The sequence below is a fragment of the Haplochromis burtoni genome, unplaced genomic scaffold (genome assembly GCF_018398535.1).
Source record: "Haplochromis burtoni strain Fernald_Lab_line unplaced genomic scaffold, NCSU_Asbu1 Contig_225, whole genome shotgun sequence".
Classification (NCBI taxonomy): Eukaryota; Metazoa; Chordata; class Actinopteri; order Cichliformes; family Cichlidae; genus Haplochromis; species Haplochromis burtoni.
This window is the reverse complement of record NW_024582586.1, coordinates 331,998-345,603: the sequence shown is the minus strand read 5'-3', so window position 1 is coordinate 345,603 and position 13,606 is coordinate 331,998. Positions and strand designations below refer to the sequence as shown.

General features: G+C 43.7%; 1 protein-coding gene across 1 annotated transcript; it reads right to left on the bottom strand.

The window, feature by feature from the left end:
- Positions 1-206: 206 nt before the first annotated feature.
- nsun2 (NOP2/Sun RNA methyltransferase 2) lies at positions 207-13,190 on the bottom strand. Its single transcript, XM_005937279.3, has 19 exons — positions 12,957-13,190; positions 12,402-12,559; positions 12,088-12,192; positions 11,903-12,008; positions 11,703-11,774; positions 9,207-9,291; positions 8,899-9,091; positions 8,272-8,346; positions 7,979-8,109; positions 6,303-6,376; positions 6,078-6,208; positions 5,473-5,569; positions 5,100-5,317; positions 4,859-4,951; positions 4,638-4,773; positions 2,300-2,380; positions 1,713-1,851; positions 1,022-1,061; positions 207-913 (listed from the first exon to the last, which is right to left on the bottom strand). Exons 1-19 carry the CDS (start codon positions 13,020-13,022, stop codon positions 592-594), a joined length of 2,322 nt encoding a protein of 773 aa, XP_005937341.1. The 5' UTR covers positions 13,023-13,190; the 3' UTR covers positions 207-591.
- Between the last annotated feature and the right edge of the window lie 416 nt (positions 13,191-13,606).

Genomic DNA, 13,606 nt, shown 5'->3' with positions numbered 1-13,606 from the left:
GTAATGTTGTGGAGTTGTATTTTGTCTCGCATCAATTATATCGTCAGTTATATCGTTATCGCAAATTTTCAAATATATATCGTGATAAATATTTTTGGCCATATCGCCCTGCTCTACTTCTAACCAATCCCTGCTCAAGCGCCCTTTTGCAGATCAGCAGGGCCGCATTAATCTTAAAGTGAAATCACTTGACTAGTGACACAGTGAACCTTTTAAGCATTTAATCAGCTTCGTACTTCTGCTTAATTACAGGTGTAAAAAATAAAACGGCAATTAATAGAAACCTCCTGAAATGTGAGCAATTGAATGAAATGGATCTGTTCCACTTATCGGTGGACTATATTTGTTAAAATGCAAAAAAAAAAGTTTAGAAAATAATATAAGCCATTTAACTAAAATGCTGACTCCTAGAGAGGCTCCAATAAATGAAAAATCCCACGGGAGTGCATCTCTGGGAGGGAATCCTTGTGCACTGGCAGTGTGGTGAGCAGAGGAACCTGCACCACGGCGTGTGGTTGTGGACCTGGTCAACAGCTCTTAAAGCGCCGATACGTCAGTCAGTCCTTTCTCATTACAATCACCTTCACACTCTCAGCTACTCGTCTCTTTGTCACCACAGTCGGTCTTTGATTCTGATGATCCATTTTCATTGCCGTTCTCCAAATCCACCTCTTTGTCTGCTGCTCTTTCCTCTTCCTGCTCTTCGTCCTTCTCTGCCGCATCCTCTGCTTCCTCCTTTCCGTCCTTTTCTCCATCACTCCGTTTCTGCCCGAGGCCCTGTTTGTCTCTGAAGACCTCCACACCTAACATTCGGAGGTAATGAAACCTCTCGTTGCGGGGGACAAATGCTCGGATGGACGTCTTTCCCCTCCAGCCACACAGCTGGATGGGACACTGAGGTTCCCCCGGGTTACTGAAAAATAAAGGACGATGGTGGGTCGCACAGTTTAACCAAACAAAAAACAGGCTGTCACTTCAAAATGCAAACATCAGAAACACTAAAAACATGTTACAGGCTTACTTTGGGTTTGGGATGTACTTCAGCACAATGCTTCCCATTCCTGTGGAGAGAAAACTAAAGTTTTACAGGAAGTAGAAAGTGATACAACCTACCGTAACGTTAGGTTATACGGCAGGAAAACGTACATAAAATATGACCACTGACAGGTGACATGAGTAACACTGTGTGTGGGTGGGTGGGATATATTAGAGTGGAAGTGGGAATTTGGTCAAAGTTGATCTGTAAAAAATTTTTTTTGATGAGAATTACAGATTCCATTTTCACTTTCATTCGTTGTCACTTATCTGCTGCTTCCTAACTTACATCATTTCCATTGGGAAGAAAAAAAAATTACATCATACTTAAATCATACTTAAAGGTCGACAGTAAAACTCAGTTGTGAACTCAACAGGGTCAAAATGAACCAGTGAATCACTGTTTTCCTGCTGGTGTCGCCTCCTGAATCGGAGCATGGATGGGATTCTCGAGCACGACCCTAAAACTTCAGCCACGCCGAGTGACTTAAAATGTGTCGAGGAACAAAAATAACTGCGTTCTCAGAGTGATCCGACCCACCCAAACTGAATGTCCTGTGATTTAATACGCTGACGCCATAAATGTATATCTAAGACAATTTAAAGACCAGTGTGCACCCTGGATATATTTTCCCCGAACACACACAGTTGGAGAGCATATCTATATTTGACTGTACCAATTTTCTGGGCCTGTGCATGTGCTTCATCCTCCAGCTTGCTGAGGTAGGGGTTCTCCTGGGTCAGCAGCACTTTGATGTCCTCCACACTCACCCTAATGATCCTGGAGCGTATATATGGCTGCAGAGTGTAAATACCCTGGTAGGACAGAAAGTACATGTGGCTGACAATCGGCACAAAGAAACTCTTTCCAGTTACACGCAGCATATAAAATGAATTCATTATCAACTCGTTTGAGTGTGAAATCGGCCGTCTGGCTCACTTGTTATTCGGCTACAGCTCTGCGTTGGCCACAGTAAAGACAGCAGGAAGGATTTCTTGCATATTTGAACATTAAATTAAATGTATTATAACCTCAAAGTATATTTAAGTTGATAAAATAATAGAACTATAAAGTTTTTGTGCATCACGTCACTGATGAATGACTGAACAGTCTCCAAATCATGCAGCTTTTAGTCAAGATGATAGCCAAAGAACAAATGGAAACACAGATTTATATACAGGACTGAACTGTGACTGCCTGAAAACTGTGTGTGTGTGTGTGTGTGTGTGTGTGTGTGTGTGTGTGTGTGTGTGTGTGTGTTACCTCCTGAGCCAGTCTAAAGGCACAGCCAAACTCCTCTCCTTCACTATTGCGAGACCACACCTTCACCCCCGTGTTTATGACCTGAGAGACAAAAAACAGAGTGTAATGAACCACGTCCATATTAAAAACACCACACTGAAATAAACAGAAAAAAAGAGGCAGGTTATTTAAATTCCAATCAGTGACTAATTATGTTTCTTGTAGCTTTCCTGGTGATGCAATTGTAATTACACTGAACTCTCTTCCTCCAGGCAACGACTGTACAAGACATCGGCACACAGCCCAGCCGGTCTCTGGGGTCCCAGCAGGTGTGGGAGCAACTGTGTCAGTGATTTGCATAGTAAGAACTCTACCACACACATGCTGTTCTTTTTATAAGGGAACTAAAGTCAATTTAATGAGACTACTAAGGTAAAGGTGATCCGCAAGGCTTCAATCATCAGGCCTAGAGACTGGTCGGCAACCCCTTGGCAACTGATTGACGAGTGGTTGCTGGAGATTGCAAAGATGCTGGTGCACCAAAAACCTCATCATTGCTTTGATCACTAGCAGACTGCTGCTGTCACCTGTAGTTTGCATGGAAGACGCCAACTTGTATGCAAACACTCATGTTTTACTCTCAGAGCTGACGTGAAACTTGAACAAAATCAAACTGGAAACAGAAAATGTTCTAAAAATCTACTGGCAACCTCCTACCGACCAAAGCAATCACAGTGTGGTTTCCGGTGCACCGAATGCACTTTTCCGTAGTTACAGGTGGTTGCCAGTCTCTAGGCTTGTTTCACCAAGGTGCAATCAGCGCTCAGGTTTTCCTGTGGTGCTGTTTACATGTCAGGATTATTTTGGTGTGAGCTGAACATTATTGGAGATGCCTGCTGTAGAAATGTTTGCCTTCTCTTGAACATAATGGAGCCAGAGGCCTGTATAGTAAAGCGAGGCTGTGAAGGTGATTCACCTCTTAGCAGGATATATCACGACCGTAACTTTATGTTCCAGATAAGAGGGCTGCAAGTACAAAATAACCATCTACTCCCTAATCGGTCCTCTACTAGAAAATAGTCCCCTCATTCCTGGAAGACTCCTCAGACTTCTGTGTACAGTGAGCCTAAAAGTCTTAGCCTAAAGACCCAATGCCAACACAGGACCTACTTACCAATTAGAAACATGTTCTGATGTTTATTTTTTAATTTCTCAGACCATTTAGCGCCCGCTGAAAGAATGAGGCCGAATTTCTTTCAGCTGGTCTTACACACCATTACAATGCACTGAGCATCTCATTAACTCCGTGAAACACACAGCTGTAATTTTAGTCGGATACTTTGTGTCTTAATGATGGTGCTCTGAAATCTTTACATACACTTTTTCTTTTGTTGCCAGATTTAATTCCTGGTTTTAAACAGATACTTTATAATCATGCTTTTCTAGTTTTACTGACCACTCAAAGCCTTAAGTATACAAACACTAATACATGCTTTTAAAATGAAATAGGCCTACAGATTATGCATGTTTTTTCCTACCACACATACACAAATGGCCTGGTATTTATACAGTGCGTTTTTCTTTTCTTTTTTTAAGTCTTCCATCACTACACTGTGGACCATATTCATCCATTTTTATCCATCACATACACACCAACACACCTGGATATCTGAATAACAGCAATCACGGTTTCAGCATCTTGTCCAAAAACATCTAACCCGGCCTTCACGAGACACATTGACACAGCAATCAACAGACACCCTCCGCATTTTTCACTGGTCATATACTGCACTACATGACAGGTTAGGTGAAGGCACTCCACACCACACACGGACTGTCATTTACTCCCACTATGTTAATGTAGACGTTTCTGCACACAATCGCTCCAGAACTGAGCAACTCGTAACACATTTAAATGGATAAACAGGACAACAAACCAGAGGAAAAACATGAAAATTAAGATCTTGAGGTTTCCGGTTCCTTTAAGACAAAGTGACTAAAAATTGAGAAACAACAAACACCGGGGAGAACAAAGAGCCCGAGTCCCCACAATGCCACCTGTGCAGGTCCTGCAGGGTGGAGGACCAGAGGGATTTGGGAAAGGAGAGGCTCCCATCTGTTTAAGCTGCTTCCCTCACACAGAGACAAACGCACAAAAAGAACGGAAAAATAACAACAACACAACCAACCAAACAAACGAATCAATGTAAAGCCCATAAATCAGCACTTAGGTAAACATAATGCTTCTTCCTCCAGAGGATCGATACAATGTCTCCAGGACATAACTGATTATGGATTGGCTGTATCAATTTTCAAAAACACAAATGTTTCATCTTCATTATCAAACACGTGTGCCTACCTTCATGCGTTCGCTGTTACTGAGCAGGACATTACGGAGCTCTTTGGACACCATGTACAAGTTCCTCTTCTTGCCCTCATGGGTCCGAGTCAGGACGTTGAGTTTGGGGAAGTCGGGAGACAGATCATAGAAAGACCTAGAGGAAAACAGGAAACACGCATTTATGCTGCAGAAAAATGTTGAAAACACCTATTTTACATTGAAGACAAGGGTGCACTTACTGTATGGTGGTGAAGACGGGGTCATCATCACTTAAGAACACAAAGGGGTCTTCTTTATATCCAAACAGCCTCATCTTCTTTGAGGGTGGAGGCCTGAAAAAGGACAGATACAAAATGTTTACTTACATTTTAAAGAGCTTGTTTGTGGGTCCAAAACTGCTTTTGTTTTTTTATCTGTATTTATAACCAGTTAAGAGTCATAAGTTTCCATTTATTAGTTCATGAGCGTAGTGCGACTCACCCACACATCCCCTCTGGTTTAGCACCGGCATCCTGACCCACAGAAGCTCCTTCGGGCGTCTCATCTGCCTCCTTGTCCACTTTTTCCTCTTGGCTGTTCCTCTCCACCTTCCCAGTGGAACCTTCAGGGGGGAGATGTGGAGTGTCTCCTGGTGACGGAGCCTCCTTGGAGCTGCCGGTTTGGGCAGCTGAGCTCGACAGCTTGGAGTCTTTCCTCAGCTGGTGATGGAAGAGGAGGAGAGTGAACGGACAAAGAAAAAACAGCTCCAGGTGTGGTTAATAACCTGACCAGGTGGGCGAGGTTAGGTGAGGTGAGGCACGTGGGGTGGGGGGCAGAAGGGGGGCATCGTGTGTGAGTGTTTAAGATGAAGTACCTTAGGATATCTTTTGTTCCAAGGCATCGGGGCTTTCTTCACCAGCACAGCCACAAAGAAACCTCCAGTGTTCTGGTGATGTGGCAGAATCCTCATACTGCCATAAAACACACACACAGAAAAAAATTAATTAAAAAAAAAAAAATAAATCACAGCTTGGGGTTTGATAGAGCCCCCTGCTGTGAAGACAGCATGTGGGAAAAGAAAAAGCGCCTTAATCAACATGTGACAACAGCTCCCTCTGCTGCCAATATCAAGTCATTGTGAGCACTGACGCTTAAACATGACATCACCCTCCGTAATGTGAGGTTGGCAGGTGCACCTGCATCTACTGCACACTGGATGTAAGTTCAAAAAGCACAGTTTACGGTGGTGAGAGGTGACGGTGTAGGATGCTCTCTACTGTACTCCAATTCTGTATTTTAACGATTCTTGAAAGAAATCAGCCAAAACAAAGCAGGCTAACAGAAACGTTTTAAGGACACTTGTCATGCCAAGATTGAACACTTTAATAAGCTATTTCACACTATTTTTAAGAGAACACCTTCAATTCTAAAACGCATTAGCATGGACCTGCATCTGTCTGTCTGGGACTGCTCACTTACCATCTCTCCAGATGAAAGCTTGCCAGTTTCTCTGGGTCTTTTTGCGGGAACATGGTGGGTCGGATCTGCGTATGACGACTACTCGGGACCTCGGACCAGTCCGTGTACCACTGGCCTTCTTTAGTCATCAGCTACAAAGAAACAGAAATAGTCTGGATACAGATCTACAATTCAAAAGTAACGACTGGCATTAAATAAATAAATAAATACAATAAAATCCAGTACCTTCCAGGAAGTGACCCCAGGCATCCACTTCAGCCCCGGCAGGTCAGCTGAGCAGTCAGCCAGCTCCAACGCTCCTGGTAACATGAAGCAAGAGAGCAGCCAGTCTTTATAAGACATGACATTTACACATAACTTTCATAAAACACAAAGTGAAATATTTAGCCTGTTGAAAATTGAAGAGCTGAGGTGTAGCTGCTGACACTGACAGATCATTTCCTGTGGATCTGACATGGATGAACTTTAGGGAATGTCCACGCTCATGTATCATCTCAGGTTATGACAGCATAATTACATATTACCATGTCCAACACACAACTGAATGCAAGGTATCCTGTCATGTCAGACTGAATGCAAGAGAAAAACGGTGGTTTGATTACAGACTGTATTAAATGATGGACAAGCCACGGTGAAAAATTTGGTTTGTGGAACTGCGAGTTTGCCACTAAACCATCCCATCTTGGTGTTTGGATGGAGATGATCTGACTATGAATTGCTCTTACAGTAGCAACGACAGATGCCACCAGAACTGATATCTCGAACAGCCACTTGTCAATAACAAGGTAAACATAGTCTAAATGATCTCCTGCTCTTAATCTAAATTTGTCAAGTAAACTTTTTCATCTCTGCTATATACAGTACAGTATATAGAGAGCCGAGACGACAAGGCTTCAGCTGCATTCAGTGGAAAAGAACAATAAATATAGGAAGAGTAAGAATAAATATACACTTTAGGACTAAGATAAGGAGAGTAAATATGCACTTTAGGACTAAGATAAGGAGAGTAAATATGCACTTTGAGGTAAAAAGGCTTAATAACAGTCTAAAATTTACAACTGAAATTTAAAGTGACCTTGAAGTGGTTTAAAATGACCAACATAGCAGCTTTACAGTTTACAGTATGAATAAATAAAAGAATTCCTCGGTCGGGAAACCAAATAAAACAACATCAACGCCGTAGAAAAAAGAAAGAAAAAAAAAACCCACTGTGTTTTGCTGGAGCGCTATCAGCCGCTGCCTGCTCATGGCACTGCCGGAAGTACCATTTGACTTTAATTTACAAGATTCAGTTCAGAAAAGGAAAATTAAAAAAAAAAAAAAAAAAAAAAGAGGGCACACTACATTTACAAAAATGAAAAATGTGCCACCTTAAACTTGGTCAAAATTGTCAATGCTTTCTAATATTTAAGGAAATCTTAGAGATAACTTTGCAAGAGGGACTGTAGTCTAAATCTGACTGTGTGTGTGAGCGGCTGACTTGGGTTTCAGTGTCTAAACACAATTTATGATGAATATTTGTCAATTTTTCTGTCACAAACCTAAGTACAAGTCATTGAGCCTCATTTACTAAAAGTGTGTAAACAAATGTCTGGATCCACCCAATTTATATCATCACCAATTTCTCTTCTTCACCTGGATGTAAACGTGTTTCCTTAGTACGCAAATTGTATGAAGATCCACAAGGTTGTTGTTTCATATCGACTCAAATTTTGTGCACGAACTCATTTTTTGTCCACAGTAAGAACGATTCCACACAAATATTAGTAAATGAGGCCATTGTTTTATTATCAAACCCTGCTCCACAGCAACAGGAGTTAAAAGTAAGAAGCATGAAACAGCTAAAACATTAATATGAATGCTAACCTCTTACTGTGTGACCCAGAATGTGTGTTTGTTACCTTCGCTTTTCTCCAGCAGTGCTGCTATGACAGCCTCGTCCTCTATGGGGTTGAGTGAACAGGTGGAGTAGACCATCCTCCCTCCCACAGCCAGCTGTTCCACACCACGCACAGCGATACGCAGCTGGAGCCTGGTGAAAACACACGTGTGCGCTCTGTAATCCTGCCAACGTTTTAAATTAAGACCAAAAGCGACACACTCCATTCCCTTGCTGTTTAGTCAATTTGGTGTACCACACGACTGCATTCCTGTGTTGTAGCTTAGGTGTGAGCGCACACTCTCCTCCACTCACCCGTGGAGATGCAGGCTGTTGCTGGTCGTCCATTTCTTCCACACGTCTATGTTCTTCCTCATGGTGCCATCCCCACTGCAGAGCACAGAGCAGCAACAGTCAGAACACCCACCTCGTCTTGGCCCGAGGCGATGAAACCTCCACGGAGCCTTTTTCCAACTTGTCATGGGGCAAATAAAATGTCTGCGAAGCACAAACTGTCTGCTTCTGTCTTCATTACTGCTTTTCCTCCCCTCCACGCCTCTCCCCTCCCTATGTTGTCTTTGGCAGGAGACTCCTGGCTTCAGCACTACAGCTGCCCAAACTCAGGCAGCATTTGCAAACCGGGGCAGTTCTGCTTTGGCCACAAAATGATGCTAAATTTCGAGAGATGAAAGATGTGGACAAATGTTTTACCACCCTACTGAAACCTGAAGGTCGCAAAGACACTAACAGCAACGTATGAGGACGGTGCATTTGATGGAGAGTGTGGTACGTCATCTACATCTGCCTCATAAAATCTGCTTTCCTGTCAAACACCCACACATAAATCAGAGCTTACTGATCATATTTTCACTGTTTTAGCAGCTTCATAACCCCAACTCTCTGCATGAGCGATGCAGACATGTAGCGGATACGTCTGCTGACCTGCAGGGCACATCACACAGGATGCGGTCATAGAAGAGGACGTCCTTCTTGCCATTGGAGTTGATCTCCAGGGTGGGGATGCAGGAGGCGTCGTGGTTCACCACCATGATACAGGGGCTGTTGAGCCGCTTGGCTTGGTGCACGAGCAAGTAGCACCGCTTATTGTCCACGTCATTTGCAATGACAAAGCCCTCTGAAAGGTGGAGATCAGGTTTGAACTTATATACACTATTAATGCAAGAGAAGCTTGGGTTTTTTTTTTTTGCAATTTAAAGACACAAAACATGGATTTCTTCCAGTTTTCCTACCTGGAAACGGCACATCCATGTCAGCATGAAGCATCTCGATCAGCTGGGCTGTCTTCGACCCTGGAGCTGCACACATGTCCAGGATCTGCATAGAAACTCTCTTTTTAAACTTTGATGCCACTTTATTGTTACCAACACAGACTCCTGTGGGAGGACAATAAGTTCACGGTCGCTGAAGGACATTTGGCAGAGTGTAGTCTCTGCTAATCAGTTGTTCCTATCCTGTGTTTTCCCATCTGACTGGCTCCCTAGCAAAACTGCTTTTGTGGCAGAACTCAACACAGACTTCAGCTGCCTCGTCCCACAGAGGAACCGACTCCAACTCAGTTGTCTTGCTTTTCTGCTGGTAACAGTCAGCCTTCTACTCTGGAGATCCCCTGTGAGCAAGAGGACCAATGTAACCAGAACCCGGAGTGGGTGGGGAACTGGTTCGTGTGCCGACACACTGAGCTAATCGAGACTGTGGAACAAGGACAGAACAGCTAGATCTGACTGAGGATGAGAAATAGCTAACTATGTTGCAGTTATCGTAACACAAATTAACTGGGATATAAAATATTTGTCGGGAATAAACTCTGTCCTTCATCTCAGGACTTCACACCTCTCACCTCCCAGCCATCACACCCACCCCCGGCTTCTGTGGACTCCAACATACACACCCCTCCCCCAAAATCCACTCTTTCTATCTCAGCACTTCAAGTGAGGAACGAGCTTCGCAAGATCAAGGTGCAGAAGGCTGCAGGTCCAGATGGCGTCAGCTCCAGGCTCCTGAGATGCTGCGCAGATGAACTGTGTGGCATCCTAGGTTATCTGTTCAACCTGAGCCTGTCACTGGGGAAAGTACCACAGCTGTGGAAGACCTCCTGTGTGGTACCGGTACCAAAGACCTCCCATCCCAAGGACCTCAGCAGCTACAGGCCGGTAGCCCTGACATCGCATCTGATGAAGACCCTCGAGAGGTTGGTTCTAAACCATCTGCGCCCCCTGGTGAGGTCTTCATTGGATCCGCTGCAGTTTGCTTACCAGCCTGGCATCGGGGTGGAGGACGCCATCATCTACCTCCTGCACCGAGCTCTGACTCACCTGGAGAAGCCTGGAAGCACTGTGAGGATCATGTTCTTTGATTTCTCCAGTGCTTTTAACACCATCCAGCCACGACTTCTGAGAGACAAGCTGGAGCTATCGGGAGTGGACCACCACATGTCCCAGTGGATACTGGACTACCTCACAGAACGTCCACAGTATGTGAGGACACAGGGCTGTGTCGCTGGTCTGCAGTACGGGGGCCCCACAGGGAACTGTGCTGGCACCGTTCCTCTTCACCCTCTACACTGCAGACTTCTCCATCAACTCCCCACGCTGCCACCTACAGAAGTTCTCTGACGACTCTGCCATAGTCGGCCTCATCACAGGTGAGGACGACTCAGAGTACAGACAGTGGACTCTGGACTTTGTTGACTGGTGTCAGCAGAACCACCTGCTGATCAACGCCGGGAAAACCAAGGAGTTGGTGGTGGACTTCCGGAGACGCAGACCCACCACACTGACACCGGTGAACATCCAGGGAGTGGACATTGAGATAGTGGACTCTTATAGGTACCTGGGTGTTCACCTGAATAATAAACTGGACTGGAGCCACAACACTGATGCTCTTTACAGGAAGGGTCAGAGCAGACTCTACCTGCTGAGGCGGCTGAGGTCATTTGGAGTCCAGGGAGCGCTTTTAAAGACCTTCTATGACTCTGTGGTGGCATCTGTCATTTTTTACAGTGTTGTATGTTGGAGCAGCAGTTTATCAGCAGCTGAGAGGAAGAGGTTGGACAAACTCATCAGGAAGGCCAGCTCTGTTCTGGGATGCACCCTGGACCCAGTGCAGGTGGTGGGAGACAGAAGGACTCTGGCCAAAATAACATCTCTGACGGACAGAGTCTCCCACCCCATGCATGTAAATGTTGCTGCAGAGCTGCTTCAGTGACAGACTGCTGCATCCTCGATGCATGAAGGAGCGTTTCTGCAGGTCCTTCCTCCCTGCAGCTGTCAGACTGCACAATCAGAACTGCTCCCAACAAACACAGATGTTTACATCTGCACTGTAACTGCAATAAGTTAATTAACCGATTCGCACTACAACCTGCTTTGCCTCTTATCTGTAGTTATTTTTATTTAATTTAATAACTGTACAGTACTCTCTGTATATAGTAACCACTGTCCTTGATGTAAATATGTAAGAAAAATTGTGTATGTTTCTGTTCCGTGTCCTGTGTACTGTTTGTTTGTATATGTGTCTTTTTGGCTGCTGTTACAACCAAATTTCCCCTTGTGGGACAATTAATTAAAGGATTATTCTAAACTCATAAGGGCCTAAGATTTTATTTATGAAACCATGTTCATCTGATTTATGCACACACCCCTCACCAGCACAGAGGGTAAGTTTGCACACGAGTTTAAAACAGAAAAAGTTCAATTGCATTAAGTATAATAAAACTGTGCTTTTACCTTGTGATGGGGCTCAATCTTCAGAAGTAGAGGAGGGATCATGCTGACAGCTTCTTGTCGGCTGATGTTGCCCTGCGAGGACAAACAAAAGGAATGTCAGTCTCTCCACTTCTTTACCAACTTCCTGACATGTTTTGGGTTTTTTTAACCCCCTTCCACTGGTAACACAAATGTGATCTTTGGGATTGTGACTGACTCACCGACTCTGTCTCGCTGACCAAAAACTGGTGGAACTTCTCCAGCAGGGGAGACTTCCTTATGATCTTCCTGCTCATGTTGGTGTGCCAGGCCTGCTCATCAGGGTACCTGAAGAGGACAGTCCACAATCTGGTTTTAATTTGAATCAGTGCATCTTTTTAGTCTTGGGGAAAACATGATATATTACCAGCTGAGAGGCTGCGGAGCTTCGATCTTCTGACCATCGATTTCCAGCTCCTGAATATCCTTGAAATATTTTTCCTTCAGACAATGAAGGATCTCCTTGGCATGGCTGGAAAAGGAAATTAGTAGCATTTACATTAGGGATCTAATATTTCTCCTTATAAATGTAATTAATGATTAAGCATTTTCACCTTGTAATTAAAAGTGGAATTTCCATGAAAAAGTTCAGAACAACCTACAAAGGGGCACATACGCTCCAATGACAACCTCCTACATGGCGTTAAGCATGAGCCCAAGTTGTAGATCTGTCCAGCTCACCTCTTGTATCCAGTGATGCGGATGGTTGCTGGCAGAGGTTCCCTCATTGCTTCCATGAACTGTTCAAACTCCCCCTCAGGTACCAGACCTAGCTCCTTATAGTAGTTCTCAAACAGCTTGTTCTCCTTGATAATGTCAGCATACCCAGCTCCCCAACTCTGGAACAAACAAATATGTTCATGCAAACTAACAGGAGACAAAATTGCTACACTGAAGGTAGTTTGATAAAATCAAATTTAAACTTTACTTGCTTATAATTATAAGTAACAGTCTGAACAACATACCATACGATCTGTTACATTTAACTCTGGTGTCGTGTTGAATTTGGCCTATAGTACAACAAGCTGTTCACATATATAAAGATATACAGATCTTTGTTCAAAAAAAGGGGCGGGGAAATGGTGGTCACACATGGCTTTGAAAACAGCACGGTAACCAGCAGCAGTTTATCCCTGCAGTCGCTTCCTTTCTGCAGTTACTTTATTTAAACGTTCATGTGCGGCGTGGCTAAACACAAACACTAGCTAGTTTGTCTGGAGCAGGAGTTTTACTTACAGCGGTGTCTCTGTTGTCCCTGCCAGCATTCTGGTTTTTCTGCCGCTGTCTGCTTCTTTTCCCCATGTTGGAATAGCAGACAACTCTGGAGAAAAGTCTGCGGAACAACGTGGTGACTGGACGCGAGCAAAACAGAGCTGTTCCTCAGCTAAAGTGTAAACGTGCAAGGCGCCTGACGATGGACAGGCTGTGTATCCACGGAACGTGCTGCTCTGACGCACGTGAATGAGGACCCCTTGAGGTGGCCGCAAAATCTGCCTGAAAGAAAGCAGAAACGCTTCAACGAGCCGGTCTGCACTTTTCTGAAATATGATTATTACAAAAATAAAGTTTAAATTGTTTACGTAAAACTTTGCAACCATAAAAATTGAATTATATAAAAGACATTGTTCTAATTTCTTGTTTATTATATACATTCCAGCTTGAATGACGATGACCGAATTTGTATAAATGTATGTTTTTCTAAATTAATGCCATTAAAGTAAGTTATGCAAATTAAATAACTAATATTTATTGTCGAAACCACAAACTTCACTTTTTTACACATTATTTAAAAAGTGGCCCAACTCGTTTTTTAAAAAAAAATATAATCGTAATATGTGCCATTGTGGGATTTTATGCAAATCATTGTCTATGAAATAACAAAGAGA

What these genes read in the sequence shown, in the direction of transcription:
- nsun2 (XM_005937279.3), bottom strand. Translation starts at nt 13,022, where the DNA reads ATGGGGAAAAGAAGCAGACAGCGGCAGAAAAACCAGAATGCTGGCAGG. An exon ending in AGATTGAGCCCCATCACAAG is followed by an intron (nt 9,292 to 11,702) that starts GTAAAAGCACAG and finishes GTTTCTATGCAG; the next exon opens with ATCCTGGACATGTGTGCAGC. An exon ending in CTGTGTGATGTGCCCTGCAG is followed by an intron (nt 8,347 to 8,898) that starts GTCAGCAGACGT and finishes TGTGCTCTGCAG; the next exon opens with TGGGGATGGCACCATGAGGA.